The following is a 24,697-nucleotide window of genomic DNA, read 5'->3' as shown; positions in this document are numbered from 1 at the left end:
ATCATAGCTATTGCCTTAACATGGGGCAGATAAGCATTTTGGCCTCTACTAGTTTTGCAAATGATACAGTCAGTACCCAGGAGACAGGCATTTCTGGTCACACTAGCCAGTTCATTTCCACACACTATCCTTTCAGACACCACACTAAATCACTGGCCAGCAGCTGACTGCATTACTTTGAGACAAACGAGCACTAGGCTTTCATACAGCAGAGAAGTGACCGCTCCATTAAAAGAAAAATAAATAAAAACATACAATGCATGGTCATCATTGTGGATAACCTGACTCAGAGCTCTGGAAGATGGATTTGAGTCCCAGATCAGGGTGCCCTGGTTCCCCCAAGCTCTGGCATGCCCAGCATGCTCCAGAGCCAGCCAGCTGTGAAAGCCCTGCGTGTGGGGCTACCACAACATCAGCCTTCGCTTGAATGGCTCCAAATAGCAGCCGTTTCTCTGGATGAGGAACACACTAGTCACGAGTGGGCTGGAAATCAGTCCTGGACAACAGCTCTGGATTAATACACAAGGAGCACTGGAGGGGAGGAGGGGGAGCTGCTGAAGACAGGCAGTTATTCAAACCAGCTGCCAACTTGCTCCAACCACTCACGTGTACACAGTCTCCTGCATTTGTTCTGCCCGACTCAAAGCTACCAGACATTCAGGAGTTAAAGCACACAAAAGACATCTACGCAAACACTTGCCAAAAATCTCATTTTCCGAGTGGAAGCTGCTTATTCCAGGAATGGCAGAAGAAGGGATTTCATCTTGCTTTTACATGACAGGCTCTGCCTCCTTGTCTCAAAATTCCCCAATTAATACTTCTGCAAGAAGTTTTGAAACTGTGCGTGGCCACGTATTTATCTATGCACATTCTCTCCCCTCTCTACCAAGCTCTGCACCACGGGCTAAGTTGTCAAGCCAAGTTTCATCCCAAGCAATTTTTAAACACTCATCCTATAAATCCTCTGAAAAGGGAGTTAGTAATGGAAATGCTGACAGAGACATGAAGAAACAGCAGGGCAACTATATCAGTCTGCTATATATCAGCTTCATTAGCTGCAGATCCTTCTCTCTTTCACCTTCGTTTTCCATTAGTGTACTTTGGCTAATTAATGCACAAAACCTATGAAACATTCTTACAGTAGAAGGCAACATTTGGCCCCAAGCCCAAATCAACATTGAGAAACTTCAACATCCTCAGCCAGACATAGTAACTGTACCAGATGGAGCTAAAGTACAGCTACAAGTAGTGATGAAGAAACCGAAAGAAGAGGAACACATGCAAAAAAATCAGACCATTGGAAGAGGGAAAAGCAGCAAACGTGTCTTACCGCTTTCATTTTTCTCTATGACATCCACGACCTCTCCAGCCTGGAGGCTGATCTCAGAGTTCTCCTGCTTCTCATAGTTGGACACCACCACATATTGCTCCAGGATCATGGGTTCAGAGCTAGCATCAGCACCTGGGGAAGGGAAAAAGCAAGCCGTAAGCCAGCTTCCAGCCATGGCTCCTCGAGAGCGACCTCCGTCCATCCGATTCACGACAGGCCAACTTGTCACCAGAGCCAAGCGAATCAGCAAACAACCTTGGCTCGCAGCATATCCCCAAATGGCTGGCCATATAGAAACAGCCTCCTCTGGCCCACAACCCAGCAGCACAGAGGGACATTGGAGAGAAGAAAAAGAAAAAAGGGGAGGGGAAAAAAAATATGAAAAGGAGCCTAAAACAGTGAATTAGTTGCAAAGTTTCATGATGGATTCTGAAAATAAACCTCTTCCCAACATGGTTTCCACAATCCTTGCTCCCATTCAGAGAGAAAAATCCTGGGCAGAAGCAGCATAAATCCACAGCTGAGCCATCCCCCCAGCAAACCCAAAGAAAAAAACAGCTCTCCCCTTGGCGGCTCAGCTCCTTCTCCACTCTAAAGGCTTGAGCTGAAAGTCAAGAGGGGGCTGTAGATGCCAATCATATTCGTCTGCACTGCAGCCCTTAAATAGAAACACATGAGCGGGATTGAAAGAGAGGGAGGTGGGGTGGAGGGAGAGAGGGGAAGGCGGGGAAGAGTGTTTACTTGAAACAGAAGAAGAAAAAAAAGTTCTAGCGCCAGATCCTTGCTCAAACACGGCCACCCCCCGCCGGCTCCACAGTTCCGCATTCCCCGCGGCGGAGCGGCCCCGAGTGGGACGGGGGCACAGCACACTCCGGTTCCCCATCTCCATCGCCTTTCAGCAACTTTTTGGAGCCCTTGGAGCCAACCTCTCCAGTGGTTCGGTTTCTCTTCATACTGAGGGCTTTCGGCTGTCAGAGCCATTTATGAATGAGTGTAGGCTCTCACACAAACAGGGATGAAAAAAGGCGCAAAATAACCGTTCTCCTCCCTTCCCCCCACACTCCTGGAGTAGTTTCTTGGGTTTTTTCGATTTCTGACTTTTCCACCCTCAAACTGAAATCATGCATTTTGGGGTGGAGCCGCGAGGCAGGCACACCACCGTGCCAGACCCAGAGGGGAAACTCCTCGCGCTGCCGCTCGCTGTACGAGACACATCTCGGCTCTCCAGTGCAACACGAGCAGCATGGCTGGGGCCTCTGCACCCCCAAGCCCAGGCACAGACTGAATATGCTCTGCCTGGAAACCACCTTGATGAGTCTTGAAAACTTTTAGGACGTCAGGGTTTCTTAATTTGCCCTCACTTATACACTCCTCAAAGTGCCAAATCAGAGCAAAAAGCACTAACAATTTCTGTTTAAGAGCCACCAGACACATGCCTTAATGCAAAATTATTTTACAGGTTTTCTCAATTACAGCAACATGTATTAGGGCAGAGTGGTTTGGGCCAACAGCATTATTATACATTTTACATAGCAAGAGGCAGTTCCTGTCTCTCTAGATCAAGGCACAGATGGAAAGGGGAGAGAGTGGCAGATGTACGACTTGCAGCAATTCCCATTTCACGTGATGGGTGCGGAGCCAGGAGCAGACTCCAGGTCTCCTGAACCTCTGATGACAAATTGGCTACAAGAGACGGGAAGGAAGCAGCATGGTCTGAAATTGTCCACCGGACAAGTCAGGGGACTGACAGCCAAGCACAGGATGCTCAGCGCTGTATTTCCAATAGCAGCATGTTCATATGTGTTTGGGCTGAAGATGCAAAGTGATTCTACAGACAAATAATTAGCATCCCTGCCAAGAGAGAGGTAAAGAGTGCATCAGCCATTAAAACAGCATCCTGTGAAATGAAAAATCCTAGAACAAAAAGCAATTAATTCAACCATTTCCTGAAAGGAAACGCTATCACAATGCCTCCCTTTGGACCAGATTGAAGAAATCCAGAAAATTAGAAGGCTTCCTCACTCCCTGAGCGTGCCTCTGACTCTCCTCAGGTTACACAGGTTAATTTTCTTTAAAGAGAAGTCATCTCCTCTAGAAGTTTTTGTTTAAGAGATTTAGCTTTTCTATGGATATTTGAACCATAGCCAATAGTAGGAATAGGGGAGAAGACCATGAGCTGACAACATTGAAATTTATTATAAAAATTTTCACCATAGCTGTTCATTCCAAATAAGCATCATGTTTCTGCTCATGATTAATCAACTTGACTTGTGTGTTCTGGTTTAAACTAGAGTGTGATGAGATGCCTTTCCCTGTTTCACATGGCTTCCCTTCTCACACAGTCCCTTCTCCAGTATAGGACAGGACAGCATTATCATCTTCCTTCAACCTATTTATGCAAATAACACCTGCAACCCCTACTTCATTTTAGTCTTAAAATAAATATCAGTTCTCTAACCAGAAACAAAAGCCATTGTGGCAGTACATTTATGCATGTGCATCAGCAGAGAATTCAGTGCGTGGAAAGGCAAAAGGGGGGACCAAACCGTGGCAAAGGGAACAAGGAACGTGCAGGAAACTACTTGCTAAATAGACACCCAAAAGGTCATCTTTCCTCTAATCTCCTTGACAGTTTGCATGGGAATAGAGTAAGGAAAAACCCCAAACCTGCAGCATTGGCTTGGTGTCAGGAGCAGTGCTCATGTGATGCACACGTACTGCTGGGAACAAAGAGAGGACCAGGCTGGCAAACACCCTGCCGTCAGTCACCGAGCCAGGGACCATGTGCCAGGGGAGTGCCCTTGCTAGGAGACCCAGAGAAGCACCATTTCAAATCCACCTCTGCAACTCTGGGTCCAAAGAAAGGGGATTTGCAACAGTCTGGCAAGATGGGTTATATCTGTACTCACGTATCCAAAACCCAGCAGGACTTTGATGCCATTTACTGGCCTGCCTTGAATAAATACTCACTGTAGGAGGACTTCTTTCTCACTACAGTGGCTGGTGCAACATATACAATTAAGAGACTGTTTTAACAGAAGCTTGTATAAGTGTTCCAGGGTTCCTATTAATACCAAAAAAATAGGGTGATAAATTCCTTGGTCTAGGAAGTAACCAAGGTCAAATAAACTGGTTCATTTGCAGCTACAGCAGATCACACCTAGAGGATACCCCCTTTTGGGAGATGGGGTCCCTGTGGCTCCTGGAGTGATGCTAGTCCAGGATTAAGCACTGCGGGGAAGACTTCAGTAACAGTAAAAGAAGGAAGAAAGAAAGAAAGGAGAGGAAGAAAGAAAACAGAAAGACAGCTCCTCATAATCAGAAGCCTTAAACATTTTCTGGGTAACCTGGTTTCGGTTGTTACTACAGTCCCTTTAGGCATAGTCAGTAGTGTAAAAAAAACCCCACAACCCCAAACCAAAAATTTTAGCCCTTTTCAGCCTTCCATCCCCCACAAGCATCTTTAGATTAATTACTCCTCAGTGACACTGAGGATGCCCACAACACCACTGCTACATTATGCCAGACTGCAGGTTTTCCCCCCAAAGGGGATTCAAAAGAACAAGACAGGCAACACTGCAGAGAGCACAGCGCCAATTACACCCGCTGCCGTGGGCGCTTCCGCATCCCTTCCAATTAGTTCAGGTCTAATTTGTAACACAGGACACAGCATCACATTGAAGCGTAACAGCCTGCTCAGTGCAAAGCACACCAGAGAAGAGGGATGCAGAGCGGCATGAGTTTCCCGGCAAGCTCACACGCACACTGCAGTGCCCCCCTGACATTACAGCCCCACTTTTTTTAAAAGCCTCTTCAGCCCAGGCAGGAGAGATGGAGAGCAGAGGATAGGATAAGGCTGGCGTGCCAGGTAAACATCCCACCTTCTCTCCCCCAAAAAAGCAGAATTTAAGTTTTGGTTTAGCTCCAACTTGCAAGCCCTCCCCAGAGCAGAGCGCACGATAGATCGCTGGCTGAAATAAGAGTTTGCTTGCCTCTCCGTTTATTTTTGCCTCGAGTCCGTTTCCTGGTTAAAGTCTTGAGGATACCCCTCCTCCTCTCCATAGGGCTCCACTTTACAATCCGCCCGCTCCTCACCTCAGCAATTCCCTTCCTGGGGCTGGGCAGAAATGTCATCGGAGCTTGTCCATGCCCCTCACAGCTGGCACTATTAAGTGACACAGTTGCACTCTGTCCCCCTCGCCAGGCAGCGAGGAGGGAGCATCATTCCTCCCGCAGTACTCAGAGACCAGCAACTACTGTGAAAGCCTCCTAAATAAGAGCGCAGAGCGCCCGTTCCAAGCAACGTCTTCTTCCTCCTCCTCCTCCTGTGTTGCAACAGCTAAGACCTACAATGGTTTTGCAATAGCCAAAAATTAAAACCACCAACTGGACTCCAAAAATAAAATCATCTGGATATGGAAATCTGAGACTCCTGATTTTTGCCAGAGTACTCAGCTGTTATCAGGCTATAAACATGTCTGCTCTTTTAATCCATACAGCGCACAGGCTTTTATATTAACCTTTTATGATTATCAATCAAGTGTTTACAGATTCAGACTAAATGAATTAGTACTGAGCTGGTCAGTGGAAGTTTTGCAGAGGCAGCCAAAACCACAGAAACGGTCAGTGAACGCCATAAGGATGATTCACAGCTGAACAACCAACTGGCAGGTAGTCCAGCTCTTCCGACCTGGGCACAACTGCTGAGGACACATGCAGGGTCTGCACACAAGTTTGGCAGAAAGCATCCCCAAGTGTCACGGCTCTCCATACAATATAGTCAGAGCTTCCACTTTTCTGTGCATAGGGAGGTGTAACTGTGGTAGCTTGGATCTAGAGCTGTGGTTTGTTGTTAAAGCCAATTCTTCAAGGATAATTCTTTATGTATCTCTGGAAAGCTCCTTTTGGGGAAGGAGAAGGAAAAAAAAAAGAAAAAAGAATACCCAGAATAGCAGCAAGCCTACTTAAAAATCCTCAATTCAGTCTGTTGCCTCACAACAATCATATGCCCAGCTCTAAACACAGGGATTTTCTTCCCCTAAAATCTCTCCTTTCTTATCAGAAGCACCATGTCACAATGATAAATAAATGCGTTAAATCTGCATGTTTTCTTTGAGCCTTCCACCAGTGATCTATCCCCAAGTATTTTAAGATAGAGAGCTTAGGTCTGCCTAAAAATTGGGTTAAGTGTCTACTGCACACAAGATAAAAACCAGACTTTATCATGCAAAGCACATGAGATTACACAAGAGCTCACAATCTCACAGGGGTCTTAGAAAAGCACTTCCTAAAATAACCAGTTCCTAGAGTAAGCAGAGGGATGAGACTGATGAAGCCTCCTACAAATCTCCTTGGGGACAATACCGAGTCAGATCAAAACCATGTTTCTAAGCCTAGGATCTCTCCTCCTAGTCAGTGGGGTGGGTTTTTTTGTTTGGTTTTTTTGTTGGTTGTTTGTTCTTTGTTCTTAATGAGCCTTAAGCAATCAATCAGGCCTTTGACTCATCTCCTTGATACTCCTGCACCCCAGCTTGTCACTCTTCAGCCCCCTTTCCACTTACCAAAATTCAGGCTATGTTTGCACATCAATTATTCCCAGAGGTAAGAGGCCATCATGGCTTATGGCAATAGGAAAGTGGATTCATCTCCATCCCTTCTGCCAGACAGTAATCTCCCCAATGCTAGCATTACTTAACTTTGGAGATCAACAGCTCTTGGTGTAACAGTCCTGAGGCAAAAAGCTTTAGGGACAGAAGCAGAAGTTCAGCACCACCCTTAATAACTAAAGGAATTCAGTACAAGTCCAGTCTCCAGGTCTTAGCAATAAAACGGTACTGGCAAAAATCCCGTTGCCTCGTTACAGATGAAAATACATATTTGGATAAGTCTATCAAATGGGTTATTAATACACTATAATTTCTGTGGTTCTTTCCTGAGCTCAGACAGGCAGCTCTTTTACTAAGGACAAAGCAATTCCGTTACATTTTCAGAAAAGCTTCAGAAGCAGGAGACACCCTGCTAGAGGCACAGATAGGATTAAAGGCAGAAAGGGAAGCATTTGGATCTGACCATTTAAATGATTCAGAAGACTCAAAGCAAGAGAAGTTTGGCCTAAAACCTTGTCCAAATCCCAAAGAATGCCCAAGAATAAGACAAGGTTGCGTACCATCCACCCTGTGATGGCCAGGTCAGCATGCAAACCCTCTCACCTCAGGTTAGCAGCCATGATTCACGTACAAGAAGTTTCTCCATAAGTGATCATCCATACATACACCTTCCTCAACTTCACAGCACTTGTGCTCTGCAAGCCTTTCAGTACATGGGGCTTCCTTGCAGAGTAGCTAAAACCCTAGTCTTTCTTGTTTTCTTCCTGGCTATACATGCCAAAGTCTGGTATAGATGGTAACTCCATGACCTGCATTAACTCCCTCCTTGGCCCCCTGGGGTTGCTGCTACAAACAGCTACAGGAAACACAAGTCAACAGTATGCATTGCCACCAAGAAGGGAATATGGCTAGCCATCACAGCAGCAGAGAGTTAACCTGACTCCTAGATTTATTCCCCAGCATAAGGCGCACACAGTATTTTCTAGTACTTCTAAGAACCAAGATTTGGATAAGCCTTCAAGAGTTTGGGACAAGTGGCAGCTTTAAGGTAGACTGTGGCTTCCAGCACCAGAGTACGTGTCTGATGCACAGCTAAAACCAGCAGCAAAATATCAGCCCCTACGGGGAGCGGCACATCAGGAACGAGCTTGGCCCACTGTAATGACAGGCACTCTCTCAAGTGAGCACTCCAATTCAGTTTCTTTCTTTAGAGTCCCCAGCAGCATTTCCAACAAAATCCTGACAAATGGAGAAATTCAGTGCTGACCTTTGCCAAGTGGAGCTTGTTAGTCTCAGGATTTTTTTTTTTTTTTTTTTATTTTTGATCTGCTAGGTTTTAAGACAGAGCCAAGAAAAATTAGAGGCAGGAGGGTGAAAGGAAAAAAAGTTGAGTCCTCTTTCCATTCCTTCTTGGAAAGTTGGCTCTCTGAACAGCGATTCCAACCAACTAGGTTACAGGTAGCAACAGTTAAGAAAAGTATTTTGCACACAAATCTGTTAAACTGCTTGGAGAATTTCACACAGCTGCTAGACAGGGTCTTCCACCAGGCTGAAATCACCTATATACACTGGCATTTGCCCTAGTCCTGCTCAGGAGTGCAATGCATTTGCATTACTCCACATGGCACGAAGCAGACTAGCCAAAGAATTTAATGGCAGTTGGGGTGCCCCAAACTAGTGCCCCACTACAGCACCTCTCAGGATCCGGCTGTATGGCATCCATCTTTTTCCAAAGTAGGAAATTAAACAACTTGCAACCCTTCGTTAGAGACTCCACTTTGTAGAGCAGGTTCGTGTCCTTGGCTGGAGCTCAGGCAGCACCAAAACAGCTTCTGTTCTAGTCTCCAAACCCCACCCTAGGTATGTACCATGTGGTTAAAGATCCCATTCAAATTCAAGTCTGTTCTGTCAGCCTGCCACATTATGATACGGCCCACAGCAGGTCTGGACCAAAGAGTAGCTGTGCTGGAAACTAGGGATTCATTTGGATAAGTAAGCTGAAAGGCTACATGAACTGCAACAGCATGGGGAGCTAAGAACCTGCCAGATGTACCAGAAGACATCTGAGCAGGACTATGAATCAACATTCACCTTCCTGAGCACCATGCAATGCTGTTAATCACTTCTGTTTGCCCTATTATCATGCACAGATTTTTGAAGCCAAAGTAGCAACATGCATTTAACAAAGCAGTCAACAAAAGGGAAGAAATATCTATTAAAGATTTCACTTCCTTGCCCTTCAAGAATGAAAGCCTTACCATTCAATTTGTCATCTCACATATAGCAACATGAAAACAGTCCTGACAGATGTAGAGTCAGAGAAACCCAACCTCACCCCTCAGCCAGGTAATTGAAGGGCTTCTTGTCATTCTTCCCAAGCAACACCACCTCTTCTATCTCCTCCTCAACATGCTTCCCTCCTGCTCAGTCTCGTTCTGTTTCTCTGTCTGAACTCCCTGGTGACCTATCAACAACCAGGCTCCTGTGACCGAATACTTCAGATGTTTCTGTACTTTTATATCCAACTACCACCCTGAAATTAGACCTACTCTGCTAAGATTGAGCAGAAATCCCCCCAGGATATATTCAACTTCTGTCAAGGATAGCATGTCTGAAGTCACAGCAGTCTCGCTTACTAAAAAGCTCAGAAAAGCAAGCATTCATCCACTGAGGATGGTAGGATTTTGTTCACATACTTTGAAGAGGGCATGAACTTCCGTGTTTACCAAGTCAGGTATGGAAAGCAGCAGGAGTGTTTCCACCTTTCCTTGCCTTGAGACCTATGCGTGGCCTTAACCTCCTGGGTGACCAGGTCAGTGTTCTGTACAGACACAGGGTCTATGGCTCATGATCATTTTTACTAAGTCTGAAGGAAGAAAACACCTTTTCTCTGGTATTCCACATCAGGTGACAAATGTTTGCAGAAGAAATCCACTAGTTACTCAGGAGAAGTCCTGATTCCTTATACTATAAAGCTTAGTTTCCACCTTGTACTGGACTACTTATCCCTAGACCCTGACACCTCACCTAGAGGTTGTTTCCCTACTCCCTCCTCCTTCCTAACTCCTTGTGACAAGGAGCCTGATGCTCCCATAAGAATTTTGCGTCTTCCTCAGAGTGCCATGTTTTCCATATAAACCCCTTTCTACTCACTGTGGAAAAGCAAAAGAGCTTTTCAGAACAAGGAACACAGTCATGTTCTTCTTTATCTCAACCCACAAGATTTCTCACTTCTCGTCTTCTTCTCTCCTCCATCCCACATGGGATAGTGAGAGAGCAGTTGTGCAGGTACTTTGCAGCAGCCAGGGTCAACCCACCACAAGAGGGGAAGCTGCTTTGGATTGTGGCTTTGAGATGGGCAAAGAAGATACAACACAGCAGACTACTATCCACTGCTAGCAGCAACATCAAGGTGAGGCAGTAGTCAGAAAAGCAAAGCTCTTTGTCAGAAATCATGCATCATGAAAAACCAATACACAAGTAGACAACAGATCCTGGATATCCACTGTCAGAGCCTCACATTCAAGACAACTCCAAAACCACACACAGTTTGAACTACAGACTTCTTTTTTAAATAGCATGCAGAACACCAAGACACAAGAATTTACCTGGAGCAACACTCTTTTTTGGAGTCTCAGACAAACTGGACATCCAAACTTGAAATCCAAGAAGAGGGCAGCCATGAAAAGAGAAAGTAATTAGAGAAACAAGATAACAGTCATATCAGAAAGTTTGAAAGTCAGTCAAGACAGCTTTCAAAGAAATGTTAAGTTTTTTTTAAGAGTGGTGTTGGCATGATGGGGACTCCATTAAAAGTCAAGTCATAAGAACTACCCAGTTAATTTTTGTGTTTTGGGAGACTTGCAGAACCTATAAAACTGATCAGTAGTTATCCAATTTTGAGATCTCAGAATAAGATATGCTCTGAGCTTATTCCCAGTAGGATAGGGAATGCATACCAAGAGACAGTTTGACTCATTAAGCCTCAGACCTGCAAAAGTATTTAGCTTTGCAGCTGTTAACGATCCCCAGAAGACCAACAGGCAACTCAGATTGAGCTTAGCAAACACACACAAGTTTCTACAAGCATTTTGTTACTCTAGAATAGCGTTAAGGAAAATAACAATAGACAAATAATGCTCCATGGAAAAGAGTACAAAGGTCCAATAAAGGTACATTCAAAGTATAACAAGAAATACCATTTTTTAGCCAATGAATATGAGGTAGGAACCTGGTTAAGGAGAAAGCTTATAGAGTTGCTACCAATAAGGTCAAAAGATTTCCCTCCCCCTCCATGAAATGAGGTGTAAATACTTGGCTTGGGATTCTGGGAATAATCTTCAAATGTTAAGTGTTTGAGTTTTTTCCTTTGAATACCGTGGAAGCACGTTTTAAAAGTTAGCAGGTTTGCCCCCATTTCAAAATAAGAACCAGCAAATATTCCCCTTCTGTGGGATGAGGAAGCAGAAGCGCAGCTGTTACTCTCACATTACCTAGGAGAAGAGATGAGGAGAGGTGTTTATATGATAAGCTAAGAATTTCCTAAAATTTGGACAAACAATTCCAAAATGCAATTTTAAAAACTTATTTGCAATGTGGAACCTAGTTCTGGACCCATCAGTTTAACAGCAAAGATTCACCCTTCAATCACTTGGAGAGAGCGGCAAGCTATACTGATGACCTTGTCTATTTGACTTGTTATTGTCTTCCGACCCGCAGAATATCATCAAGGCAGCCAAAAATCGGTAATAGATTCCTAGTACATACATAACTGAGAAATTACTAGCATGATATGAAGCATAAGAAAAAGCTTTCAAACCTTCCCACTGGAAACCAGAGGTCCAAGAAACACAACGCTGTGTTTCCTCAGTGCTAAGGGAATGGTAAGGTTTTGAAATCCTTTCTTTAGATCAGGCATACAATTTTCATTGCGTTAGAGCAAAACTGGAATTCAGAAGGATTTGATGTTTTCACTACTTTTCAGTAAGTTCTCAATAATGGCAGTTTGGAGAAAAAACCTGAAGTCTTCCAACCATCTAAGTCCCAAACCCATGCACTGCACTGTCACAATACAGTAAAAAATACACTGTGATAAGTCACAATAATTTACTTTGTATTATGATTTAAGAAAAAAGAAAAAGGCTCTGCATTGGTAGAGTACAACAGGAAATCATCTGGCAGAGTAACTTGTGGTCCAGCTTATGGAGGGAATATATAGCATGTTTCTATTACAGACTCGGGGCACGCACAGGAAAGGGTGTGAAGGATTTGTTGTCAGCAACTTGTCTATTAGCTTTCGAATAGACTTCCACTGCCTTCAAGAACAGGATTATGAACTTCAGTCAGCTGTCAGATCTTTTTCCAGACAGAAGAACCTGAATATGGCAGTGATAAATAAAGCAGAAGATGTTATTATAGGAGCAACTGGGAAGATTTCAGTTTGCCCCAACCTAAGCTGGCAGCAGAGGGCTGAAACAGCCAATAATTAAAGATAGAGGGAATAAGTTGCACTTAACACAAGCTTAGGGCTACCCTACCCAAGAAGAGAGGGAGTTTAAGCCTAGTTCTGCAGTAGATATATCTGCAAACACCCCATGTGAGATCTCAAAGAACCAAACTCATCATAAAAACCAATTCTGTTAGCTGCTATTTTTTTAATTTCTTTTTAAAGAAAGTATTTTTTCTCCTTCTCAAAAGCCATTGCTCTAAGCCAGAATAAAAAGGGCAATCTAAGTATTAACTGGTAAATACTCCCACAGGTCCCCAACGTGGGCTCCCTGGCCCAAGAAGCTGCATAAAAGGAGCAGCACTCCTCAGCTGCCCCAGCCTGACAGCAGCTAGATGTGGATGAGGTTGCTTCTGAAGCAGAAGACAGCTAGCATATTTCAGCTGCTCCTGCACATCTGCTTAGCATTAAACTTCCTTCTTGGGGATATTTTTTTTTTTTATTCCAAGACGTTTAAGCTCTAATTGCTACCAGCTTCTGAGAGTTCCCCCTACAAATAATAAAAATATCAGACATTAGTGATGGATTCCACTTCACAGAGAGCTCAAACGAAGAGCCGCGGAGGGAGCCAGGGTATGGGGAGGAGGTCAAAGGCCCCAGAAGCACACTGTGCCCGAGCCAACAAAACACAAGCTTTGAACGGCCCCGGGTTTCCCCTTTAGGACAGAGCTTTACTGGAATTCTGCATGGGGCTTGGAGCCGGTTTCCAATGGGATTGGTAACGGTAAACGAACAAACCCTTGCTTCCTGCCCCTCCTCTCCCCCATCGCCGCACGGCTGAGTGCCGGCTGATCTCAGATGACTTGGAGGTGTGGGGGGGGAAATCTCAGTATTTGGAAGGGAAATTAAAGTTGCTTGCTCAAAGCAAGCCACTCCTAAGGCAACGGCATCCCTATTCTGCTCCTAACGCCAACCCCCACAGCCCTTGCTGTCGGCTTCAGCTGGAGCCAGAACAACCCCCTCCAATCGGAATGATTTTTAAAAGCTCAAAAGAAACACAGGTCCATAAATTACAGCTAAGCCACAGGGCTGAGGCGGTTGTGAACAGTGCAGAGGAGGCTCCCCATCAGAGCCACACTGCACAGAAATAGCAGCGGAGCAGGCGTGTCGCTGGAAGTGGCTGCTGAACCTCATCCCATCCAAGCTGCCACCACAGAGGTGGGCAACCCCCAGATGGGTCAGCTGGGCTCCTCAGGTGGGAAGGAAAGGAAGGAGTTGGGGGGGCTGGGGGGGGCAAAGGCTTTAAAGACATAATTAAGCTGGTTGCTGTGCTGAACGAAACACATGAAACAGATTATTTTAGATTTCACCAGAAGCTTTTCTGCTGCCAGTGAGACTGGTTTGTTTGCTGCTCCTCCCACCACTGGCAAGAGAACAGGCGCCAGACTGCTGGGGACCAACGCTTTACGCTTGCGATACAGCCCCACTCATCTCATTTTAGCAGCAGACTATTTGTCTTGTGTGCAGTTAGAGCAGAGCGAGCTTCAAGGAAAACCTACAAAAGCTAGAGTCAGTCTAGAGTCAAATGCATGAGCTCAACGCTACCAAAATCCAGGAGATGCCACATTCATGGTTCACATCAGTACTGCACATCCAGCTGGGTCCTGGTCCAGCAGGTGCAAAGAAACTCCTCCTCCACAGGCATTTTAGCAGTAGCTACTGATAAAGGTTTCTTTTTCTCAGTAACATTGCTTAAAAAGTTCAGTTCAATGTTGAGTCCAGCACCCATTATTTAATACGGCTGTAAAGGCCAGAAGGAACACCCTCCTAAAGATTCACAGGTTGCTTATCACCAGGGCTATCAGGGACCTTTATAACAACCTTTTTTTTAAAATAGTGTCTGTATAGCTGTCTAGCCTATTAAGCTATGTATTTCCCAACAATATTCCTGCAGTAATCCTGTGGAATTGGCTCATACTGGTCATGAGTCTCAGCATGGCTGTAGTTCTGGCCATGTGGCCTTTGCCCCAAAGGATTACTGCAGACAGCTGAGAAGGTAGCATGGGCCAAAGACAAGTCCCAAGAAGTTATTTGGATGTAGCTACCTTGCTTTGGAGGGTAAAAAGAGTTTAATTAGACAGGCATAACCTGTTTATGGACATTGCCTTCCAAAGGAGATAACAGTCCTAGGTCCATTTAATTAATAAAACTCTCTTGTTCTCATGAAGCCCTACCTTAAACATCACCTGGGAATACTGAAATCTCCCTGCAGCTGTTAAGGTGCACCTTAAAATACTGAGAAAAGGATTATAAGAACAAGTGGCCATGCTGAAGAGATGCTAACATTTGAAAGAGACTGCCCCTTTCCAACAGTAATCAATTCTGTAGGTCATTAGTCCTCTCCATGAGGAGGTACTACTAGCTCAGTTATTCAAGGACCACAGTGGTGAGTGCAGCTGAGCATTTTGCAGATTTGTTTCCCAGACATACATCCTTCCTGTCTTAATTGGAAGGGTGAAAAGAGACTAAGCACTACAATCTTAGAGTAAACTGAAACTATACTGGCTTCCTGGGAAGTCAACGATCAGTGCTCCACTCCAGAGAACTTCACTGGTGGTCCAGTAACTGGCAATGATTCCTCAGACTGGAGCTGGGGGAAGTAAAAGCTGCTTCTACTCATCACCATTCAAATAAAAGGCATTAAAAGAAGAATGGGAGTGTTCTCATCCCAACAGTGGTATGTGATAAGTCAGCAAGAAGTTGGCTGACCAGGCTGTTCCTTAGAAGCGTCCATTTCTTAGCAGTGGCCTAGAACCTTGTTCACTGTAATGTTCATCACATATGGCAGAACAGAAAATGGAAATTAAGCCTTTTTTTTTCAAGCAAGATTTTGGAGGTCAAGCCTGCCAAGGAGTTGGTATAAATGAAGTGCCATGTTGTTCTGGGCACTCAGGTGGGCCACCTCACTGCCCAGAGCAGGTAAGGAACCCCAGGGAGCCAGGCTTAGTCCACCCAATCCCTCCTCTGGCTCCTCCAGAGCTTCTTGCTGGGATTTTGCTTCTACTTCTCCCCCAATCCTTTCTGCCCTCTTCAGACAAGCTGAGGAACAACCTCCTCCTCCTGACAAGGTGAGGCAGCCCACCCATACAACCAGGAGCAGGAAGCTCAGTGAGGAACCCCAGAACTATGGGGCTTGTTTCTGCTCCCATCTGCAGACAGAGCACCATGTTCAGTGTACCCTCATACCCTTGTGAGCCATCTCCAAACCCTTCATCCCCCAGACCCACTGACCATCCTTTGTCAGCCTGTCTCCACGTTTCTCTCCTCTAGGCCCCTTCCTCTTCAGCTGGGGCTTGACACTTTGGTTAAATGGGAAGGCAAGAAGATGCAACAGTATCAGATTAGGGGAGGGAGAAAGAAATACTGGCTGTTTCTAACCTCCCCCAGGAATGGAAATAGTTATTTTTAACAGAGAATTACTCTGATACAGTGTCTACATGGAGTTCTACAATATGGCTGTAAAACAGCTTGGAAAGAGGAAAAATGCAGATGAGCCTTAATCTGAATTGGAATCATTTTCACACATTCCTTGCTCACACAATTAGCTCATTCAATTTGGCAGAGAACAACAGATAGCCAGAGAAATGGGAGGATGGCACAGAAAGGTTACAAGTGTTTTGATCTATTTCAAGCACTACTGCCCAAGGCGCCCTGTTGAACTGCACCATTGACACTTGTCCCTCCAGGCTCCCAAGGGACCTGAACAAAAACAACATTTGTGCCCAGTGCAAGACCCAGCATGGGCCTGGTCAGCCATTACACGTCTTAGGTACCACAATCACAGATTTATTTGCTACTGTGATTGCTGGGCAAGCAGCAGCCACCTATGTCCCTCACCAGAGCAGCTTAAATAAGCTTTCCTTGCTCTTATGCCTGTGGCATACTGATGTATCATGTTTAAAGTGTTTTAAGATAACCCTTGAAGGAATACAGAGATATATTCAAATTTTTTCCCACTGGGAGTCTGCATTTTAAAGTAAACCTTTTGCTCCTGCAGATATCTCCTCTTCTATATACTTGAAGCTGAACATTACCTCCCCTCCCCATGCCATCTGTTCAAGAGGTAGTATGTTGAAGAGCTACATCTTGAAAAAAAAATATTTGACTAGTAGATTATCAAACATGCAAATCCAGCATGAGTAAGAGGATTGGCACTAGGCATTAAATAAGGCCTTTAATTTTAGTCCTATTCACTGAGTTCAGCCCCATCATGAACAGCCTGTGTAGGGCTTGTACTCGAAAAGAGGTGCTGCATTTGTGCAGGAGGTGGGGGGCAGATGTGCTGAGCCACAGCGATGAGCCCAGCGAGCACCTTCCTCTCCCCCACAGCAGTGGCCGCCCCGAGAGCTGCTCGCCTCCCCAGCACCACGCTGCAAACCAATCTCAGACCATTTCCACTTGCCACGTAAGCAGAGCTGCCTGGCGTACGCTAGACCCACACACACTGCTTGGAAAAATCTTCACATCTGGCTTTCACGTGACTTGAGCGTGCCTCAAATTCATCATCTGGATAACTCACTCCTGCAGGGGAGAAATCCACAACCAGAGAGCCCTTTCCTGAGTCGGAACGGAGCAGCGGGGAGAGAGGATCGTATGCTCAGCAAACTGCACAGCACCATGCTCACCAGCTGCATTTCTGCAGCCTCACACAGTCCCTCATCCTTTCTAAGAGTACAAACCTAAAGAAAACTTAGTCCCAATTTTCTACTCTGTTTACTTCTGCAAAAGCCCGTCCTAATCCCTTTGCAGACCCAGAAGTACCCAGGATTGTTTAGTTTTTGTTCTGGCAGCCATAGCTCACATTAACTCTTTCCACATGGCAAGCAAGCACTGCTTCCCACATGACCGCTGTGGTACAGCCCCTGCACATAGAGTTTTGTAGCCGTTCCCAGTTTTGCTGGGAAGTGCCTAGAATATCTGAACGCTAATCCACATCTACAGCTGTACAAACTGAGAGTATCACCCCTCTGAGGAAAAAAACCCAGCCTCTAACACTGCCAAGGAGGAGGGCAGAGAACCCCTAGCCGTTGCACTTGGAAAGTCACAGGTACATATGCACACCAGGATTCATGAACAGCTACCAAAAAAAAAAAGCAAGAGTTAAATCTTGACTGTGAAGAAGTCACAGTGCCAAGCATAGAAAGCGTACCACAGCATCGGCATGTCCAGGCAGCCTGTTTTAACCGGCAGCAGACTGAGCTGGCCGATTGATGCATACGTTATAACTCCTGCTGAACACCTCTAAGTAATGCTTCCAGCCACCTCTGGTTAGATGAGCCGCTCCAGCCAGAGCAGACTGGTGAGGATTTTACCTGTCACACAGCCTGGACACAGGCCAGCCAGAATGTGACAGGTATAAAACCATGCACAAAGCTGGAGGCACTTAGGGAGTGCTATTTTAGGGGTGAGTGCTCTCAATAGCCTAAGGATGCAAACTCTGCCATGCCGGTTTCCTTCTCACGAGAGACATTCAAGTTTCAGGTGCTCACCAGACTAAGTTATCTAAAACACCCAGGTAAGAGGTCTGCTCCTCTCAGCCAGCCAGACCTATCTGAGCCATGTACAGATTCCTGCAAAGGCTGAGGATCACCACCCTCCGCTCCAGCTCCCAAGTGCATTTCTCACCTGCCTTATCTAACATGCCAAAATCAAATCCGATACCACACAGTTCTCTCCGTGCAAGAGAGGAAAAACCCACACAGGCAGCATTAATACCATCTGCCACTGAGAGACTGAGGAGGAAGGCGGAACAGGAGCAGATGGAGAATAGAGAACCTTAAAAGCACAAGAAATGTCATTACATCCCCTAAGGTACCGAGTGCTTTCTCGGCACTCAACTGAAGGCTCTCCGAGGCATTTGCAAGGGTGCGTGCTGTTCTGCCATGGCTGTGCTTGAGCCACACCTCATACTTGCAGTCCTTCCCTGCCTGTCCAGCCTCCCTGCCCTCTCTCCCTGACACAGCTCTGCGCAGTGTCGATTCTGAACTGGGAACAGCGGAGAGCACAAACACATTCCTTTCCCTAATCCTGTACCCTGTCCCCACACTTCAGTTTAAAAGCCAAGGAGCAAAACAAAAAACCCACACGACACACAAACAACTCTTCCTCTCTTATCCTGTCTTCCTCCCACCCCAGCATACAGGCCACCCAGAAGATGACAGTGATCCTATACATCTAACGGGCCACATGTCTTGTCAGCAGAAAACTGAAGCACTGCAGAATAAACTCTCCTATCTGCTCTTCTCTTCAGTAGCCTCAGGCAAAACTCCAAAGCATTTCAGTTTAAGCAGTGACTTTAAAAATACGGTGTACAAGGAGAAGTGTAAGATCAGTGTCCTCCTGCCAGAATACCACAGGCTGGATTTGGAGCGTGGGATGGGAGTGGACAGATTCACATCTTGACCGAAGATGCAGAATTGGGTCACACACATGCTGCAAGAGATGAAGTGTGTCTGACTTAGCTGAAGCTCTTCCTCGGATCCTGCTCTGTGCCAGTGCACCTGAGCACAGAGTAATAGCCCAGCTTTGGGAAAGACGCAGAGTGGATGTTCCTTCAATTATATGAAGGATTTGTTAAGAAGAAAAAAAGGGGGACTCACAGACTTGTTAAAAAAATAAAAATCAGGAAAGAATGAGCTGGTTTGGGAATTACTGCATCAGGCAAAAGCTGAACAGAAGTTAGAGTTTAGTAGATTCACTAGTTGAGGACAAATAATTCTCCATCGTGAAAAGAGGAAGCTCTGTCATCAAGGACTCAACTGAGGATGCACATTAAGATCATCAACAACTAACTCCTTCCAGAACCAGGCCCAAGATGTACATCCCCAGTAATTATATGCTAAGATTTTTTTGGTCCTTGGTTGCTATGCTTCTGCCTACTCTATCCTTCTTTTATTACTAAATCCTTTATCCTCCTGTCTAAAAAGAAAAAAAGCTATGTGAGAACCAAAATGTTCTGCCAGAATCTGCTGTTTTTAAATTCCATGCGGTAATTAGTACATACAGCCAAGAAGGTTAATCGTATGATGGGAGAACAGATCCTGATTTCTGATCAAAAGCAATCCTGTCAGTACATGTTTGTGAAGTTACAAAATAGCAGCTGGCAAACTACCTAGTCCAGCCATCCTCATCAACAGGCCAAACGGCACCCAGGAGCCACTCCGCTGTTGCTGTTTCTGCACTAATTGTGGAAAACAGGACAAAGGAACGCAGCACGCACGTGTAATTCATCAGGACGCAAACAAGAGCACGTGCCTCAGTCTGCAGGGATCACGTCGTACCACAGATTTCTTACAAGGATTAAGACACCAAGCCCAAGCTACGTGGTTTAAGATGTTTCTGGGACCTTGCCATGGGCTTGGACAAACTTAGATCTCCATCCACCACCTTAAAAAATATTTAAAAAGATTAACCTTCAAAGCTGAAGCTTTCCTTTCGGATGGAGTATACAGAGACAGACTTCAGAAACAAACACCACAAAAGCAGAATGACTCAAACTAACATTTTAATTAAAAAACGCATTGCTGCTTTGCTGCTATCACTTGGGCTCAGATTCACTAAGGAATAACCAACCGCCTGCTTCGTTACTCATGCACACAATGCAGGTAGCCCCAAGATGTCTGCTGCAGCCATCACCCTGACAGAAGATGCATTGCCTCTTGCTGGGATTCACCATGTTAGTTAATTGGAGAGGGGAAAATAGAGACAGATTTAACACTCAACTGAGTAAGTTAAGGCACGCCCACAGCATGCTACCAGTTGTGTCCACAGCTCTTCTAATATTAAAAAGGCATCTACCACTTCAGATGACATCCCATCAATACTGCAACAACTTTAAGGCAAAGGAAAGGCAGCACTGTGCCTCTCAGAGACATCCTTCCTTCTCCCTCCACTGCAGCCATCTCCCACAGATATCATAAAATAAATGCCAGGGCTGGAGATCCGTATGTTCCCTCCTCTCCTAAAAGCCTGCTGCAGAGCTAGGAAGCTGGCAGAGGGCTCCACGCTCACAGCCTTGCTGGTCCAGCTAATGGCTCACACATTTGTGACCCCATTGAATGATTAAGCACAGAAGGGCTAGCACACACCATTCATTTTCTCCATAGCGCCTCAAAGGAGGCAGTTCAAACTGAAGTTAAGAAAATAAAGCTCATTTATAAAAATAAAAAATGTAAGACATGCTATGGAGCTCTAAGTGCAGGCAAGACACGTGCAGCGTGACAGAACCAGAAAGGTTAAGCTCTGAAGTGATGAGCATAGCTCAGCTGTAAAGACAGAAAAAGCCAGAAGTTAAACCATTTTCCTTCATCATTACAAAGGAAGCAGAAAAAACCCTATCCCTGATAGCTCAAAGAAACAGCAATTAAGACATCTCCTTGAAGCTGACAGAGCACACATCCCCAGTGTGCAAGAGCAAGGGCTTCCCAAGTAATGAAGAATTAGGTTAAAGAAAAAACTCTTGCTGTCAGCTCCACCTGTAAGCCCAAGGCAGCAATCCCACAAAATGATCAGTCATGCAGGCCCTTGGTGTTGTTACAATGATCTGCTTGTTTTTCACTTGGAGGCCCCACTTCCATCACTGTTGCAACTCTCTCAACTATTTCCCTGTTACGGGAAAAAAGAGCATTACAGATGTTTCTATAAAAAGTTTGAGAAGTAGCTTCCAGTGGACTCTGAAGTTTTTCTTTACCTGCCAGTGGATACATCCTTCCTAGTTTTAGATTACAGGAGGGAAAGGAAGCAGAGATTGTTGTCTGGGTGCTGCCATATTCTGCTAGTCCAAAAATTGGATGTGGGAACCAAGCTGAAGGACAGCTCTCTCTGCTGAGGAAGCCAAGCCTCATCAGCATCCTCACTGAGGCAACACTGGCTTGGACCAAAGTTAAATTAATATTCTAAGTGCTCAGTTACAAGGGTTATTTAAATAGACTTCAGCTGGCAGACTCAGCCAGAGCACAGCCAGCTTGATGCAGGCAGGATCTGATCAACTAGAGAAAGGAGATGCTGCAGTACTGATGGAGCCATAACTTTTTTTTTTAAAGTTTATTCCCCCTCACTTAGAGGGGCATCCTACAGTATAGCAACAAGGTGCCAGAGAAAGCTGCTGAACAGTAGCATGAAGCCAGCTGTGCCCTCAGCAGCAAACAGGGCAGTCAGAGCAGTGGGAGTAAGCAAGCGGTGGGATTTTTTGTTATGATTTCAGAAGAGTGAGGCCAGCAGTGCTCCTGCTAGTGCACACCAAAAGCAGTAAGCAAAAGGGTTTGGCCACCTACAAGGTGGGTGACAGAAATCCATGCCTCAGCTTTGAAAGCAAAGGTGAAATCACATCTCTTCTGACCTCACCATTAGCCAGGAGAACCCTCTCAGTAATTGAGGACCACTGAGACTCAGCATGGAAAAGCTGTGGAGCCCACACCAACTCCCTATTGATACCAAACACCAGGTCCCAGATGCTTGCTTCAGCTTCATGACTGGGGATCTGACAACAACTTCGGCAAGAAACCAGCCAAGAAAGATTTTCAGCAAGGGAAGAGGGCATGATCATCTTACTCCAGGAGTCTGAAACTTGCTCTAGCCAGCAAGGAGGGAGGGTGGGGTGGGGTGTGGGACATAGCTTTGGGAAGAAAAGCTCCAACTGGCTTTACAAGCCACATCAGAATTAGCAGATGTCTCAAGGGTTAATTAGTTCACCATGCACAGATGGTAGCTGGTAGGGTTTGCAGAGTGGATTAACCTAATTTGTGGCTTGTAATGTACCATGCAAATATCCATTACTAGACCTGCAGCAATTCTGTCCTTATTTTGATTTGAGGAGAGAAAAACCACACGATGGATGCTTGCATAGAAGTAATGCCTGTTTTGGTGACAAATGAGTTGCTGTTCATTTGGTTAATGCAATCGACAAATCGGAGTCTGAAAAGTAATTCCTTCCCTTTTTGCTACAGAGGGTCTTTGGAGAGACCTAGACGAGACCATTTGTTGCGAGTGTACAGAATATGCCCACAGTAACAAGTCCTTGCAGTTGTACTGAGGTCTCTTCGGCACTGACAGATGGTCACAGAGCAACAATTCAATTGCCTGGAAATATGAAGGCAGCTTTCTGAAGCTGCTCTGCAGCATGTCAAGTAAAGCCCAACAAATCCAAGTGAACAGCACATGTGGCAGTTCAGGCCACAGCAAACGCCCATGCCTACGCAGAGCCTCAGTCACTTTGGTGAAGACCCAGGTCTCAGAGCTGACTGCAGGTTAAAGCATTTATAATTAGATCGCAGCCAAGTAAAGGGCTGCGTGTTTATACAGCACTTTGCACAAGAGGAAGCCCGGCTCAGGGCTGGCATGCAGAGATGCCCCAGATCAGTGCAAGACTCCCTTCTGTTTAGCTAAGGATGTGCCACGCTATTGCATTTGGTTCAGAAGGTCTCAAATGTTTACAAACAATATCAGCTGCAGCGATAAATGTTTCCATAACACCTATTAAACTCTCAACTTATCCAATTTCTCCCTGCTCTAAGGGGCAAGCACAGGACCAGCTAGACACACACTCTGGCAAGGCAGAGGTCAGGGTAGAGGTGAGGTTGGCTGTCAGAGGCATTCCCCAAATGTTTCTGCCATCAGCCACGCTTGTGTTGTGCCTGCACATGCCTGAGCTGCAGCAGCTGTGGGATTCCTGCCGGACAGTGTGGGACAGCCGTGCTCACACCCAAGAGCCTCCTCCCAGCACATCTTCAGTCAAGACAGAAGATGTGTTCACAGGTCTGATTTGTTGGGAGGTGCTTGCATTTAAAAGTGCCGACTTGTCTCTTGTTTAAAGACAGTAGTGTCTGCACCTATGGAGGAAACTGCGTTTCAAAGCGATTTGTTATCTTAAAGGACTCTCACAGCACATCCTGGAAATCTGTGCTTATTTACCCCATCATTTCTTCAAGCACCATAAAGCTGGTCTTTGTTAGAGGCTGTAATACCAACTCCCTTGGCATATTCCTTCGCTCGTTGTGTGCGCACTCCCACAACATCCAGCTCCAAACAGAAGGAAGCATTCCTCCGCCACTCTAAAATCAGGCAAGAAGACGGCTGAGAACAGAGTCCCTTTATGCAGCTTACTTTGGTCAGAGAGCTGCTTCACATTCCTCTTCCTACAGGGTAAGTGCAGAAAGAGCGTCCCTGAACCCCACTGTTTCCAAGCCCTAGCTGTGTAAGCAGCCAAGCACCCAGGAACAGAGAAGAGGAAACAGTCCCAAAAGGCGACCCAGCAGCGTGCGGAGGTGGGACAGCCAAGGGAGAGAGCCCGACCTGAGCATCCATCCCTCGCAGGGATGGAAGAGCATGTCACTTGGGATGCTGAGGGCAGGAGGCCAACAGAGAGCCCAGCAGGGCAGCAGCCACAACTGGCATCTCAGCTACACTGACTCAATTTAATCCCTCTTCCCCCAGTGTCATGGCAGATGAGCTCCAACTTTCCCCCAGAGCCCCAGGAATGGAGGAGGAGTGGTTTCTCACACTCCCAAAGCAATTCCTCACATCTCTTGCAAGAGTATTGGAACTCCTGTGCATGTCAACTGGTGCACTGAGCCCAAAGCTCTCCCGGTTTCCTAATGCTGTTCTAGGTCAGTGCTAAATCAGGTTTCCCCAGAGACTTGAGCAACGTTTTTTACTGGTCCTTCCATGCCCAAAAGCCCCCAGTGTTTACTACTATGCAGGACTGCAGCTTAAAAGCTCTCATAATTAACCAACAAATCAATCCTGGCAGTGACATTCATTGGAGTCCGGTATGTTACATGCCTCTTCCCTTCCTTCCCAGGGACTAAGCCATTGCAGTGTTTCTTCATCATCTTAAAAAACAGTAAGAAAAAGTTCTCCCCTCCCCTGCACACAGGCCAGAGTTTTCCAGGAGTTACTATTGGTTTGAAAGGCCTTTCTTTGGATGCCCTGAATGCAATGTGGAGCACCCAAGACTCCAAACAAAGTCAATGAGAGTTGCAGGTGCTCAGTGCTGCTTGGGGGAAAAAAATAAAATAATAAAAAAAAAGGAAAGCCCTGACACATCCAGCTCAGAGCAGCCAAACCCAGAGGCCTATAATTACACATCCCTATTGAAAACACATCTGTAAAAATCACTAAGAGCTACAAGGGGAGGAGAAAAATTAGATTTATATAGTTCCAGATCAGGGTTTTATAGGACATTTGAATCTAGGATCTTAAAAACAAAACACTGAGCCTTTGAGGCAGCCCAAACCCAGACACAGGCACTGAGAACAT

The 24,697-nt window shown here is 45.7% G+C and overlaps 1 protein-coding gene across 7 annotated transcripts in view; it reads right to left on the bottom strand.

Moving 5' to 3' along the window:
* SH3PXD2A (SH3 and PX domains 2A) overlaps positions 1-24,697 on the bottom strand; it is a 268,737-nt gene that overhangs the window by 73,868 nt on the left and 170,172 nt on the right. For 3 of the 7 annotated variants that reach the window (XM_054832109.1, XM_054832111.1, XM_054832112.1), the window contains exons 7-8: positions 10,545-10,592; positions 1,331-1,462 (exon numbers count right to left, since the gene is read on the bottom strand). In XM_054832109.1, coding sequence (XP_054688084.1) covers positions 1,331-1,462; positions 10,545-10,592 — 180 coding nt within the window. Of the gene's footprint in view, positions 1-1,330; positions 1,463-5,322; positions 5,588-10,544; positions 10,593-24,697 lie in introns of those variants that run through there. The other 4 variants (XM_054832110.1, XM_054832115.1, XM_054832113.1 and 1 more) reach the window with 3 other exon arrangements.

Source organism: Grus americana, chromosome 7 (assembly GCF_028858705.1).
Source record: "Grus americana isolate bGruAme1 chromosome 7, bGruAme1.mat, whole genome shotgun sequence".
NCBI lineage: Eukaryota > Metazoa > Chordata > Aves > Gruiformes > Gruidae > Grus > Grus americana.
Note: the sequence above shows the minus strand (reverse complement) of the source record. Positions and strands in the feature narration are given on the sequence as shown.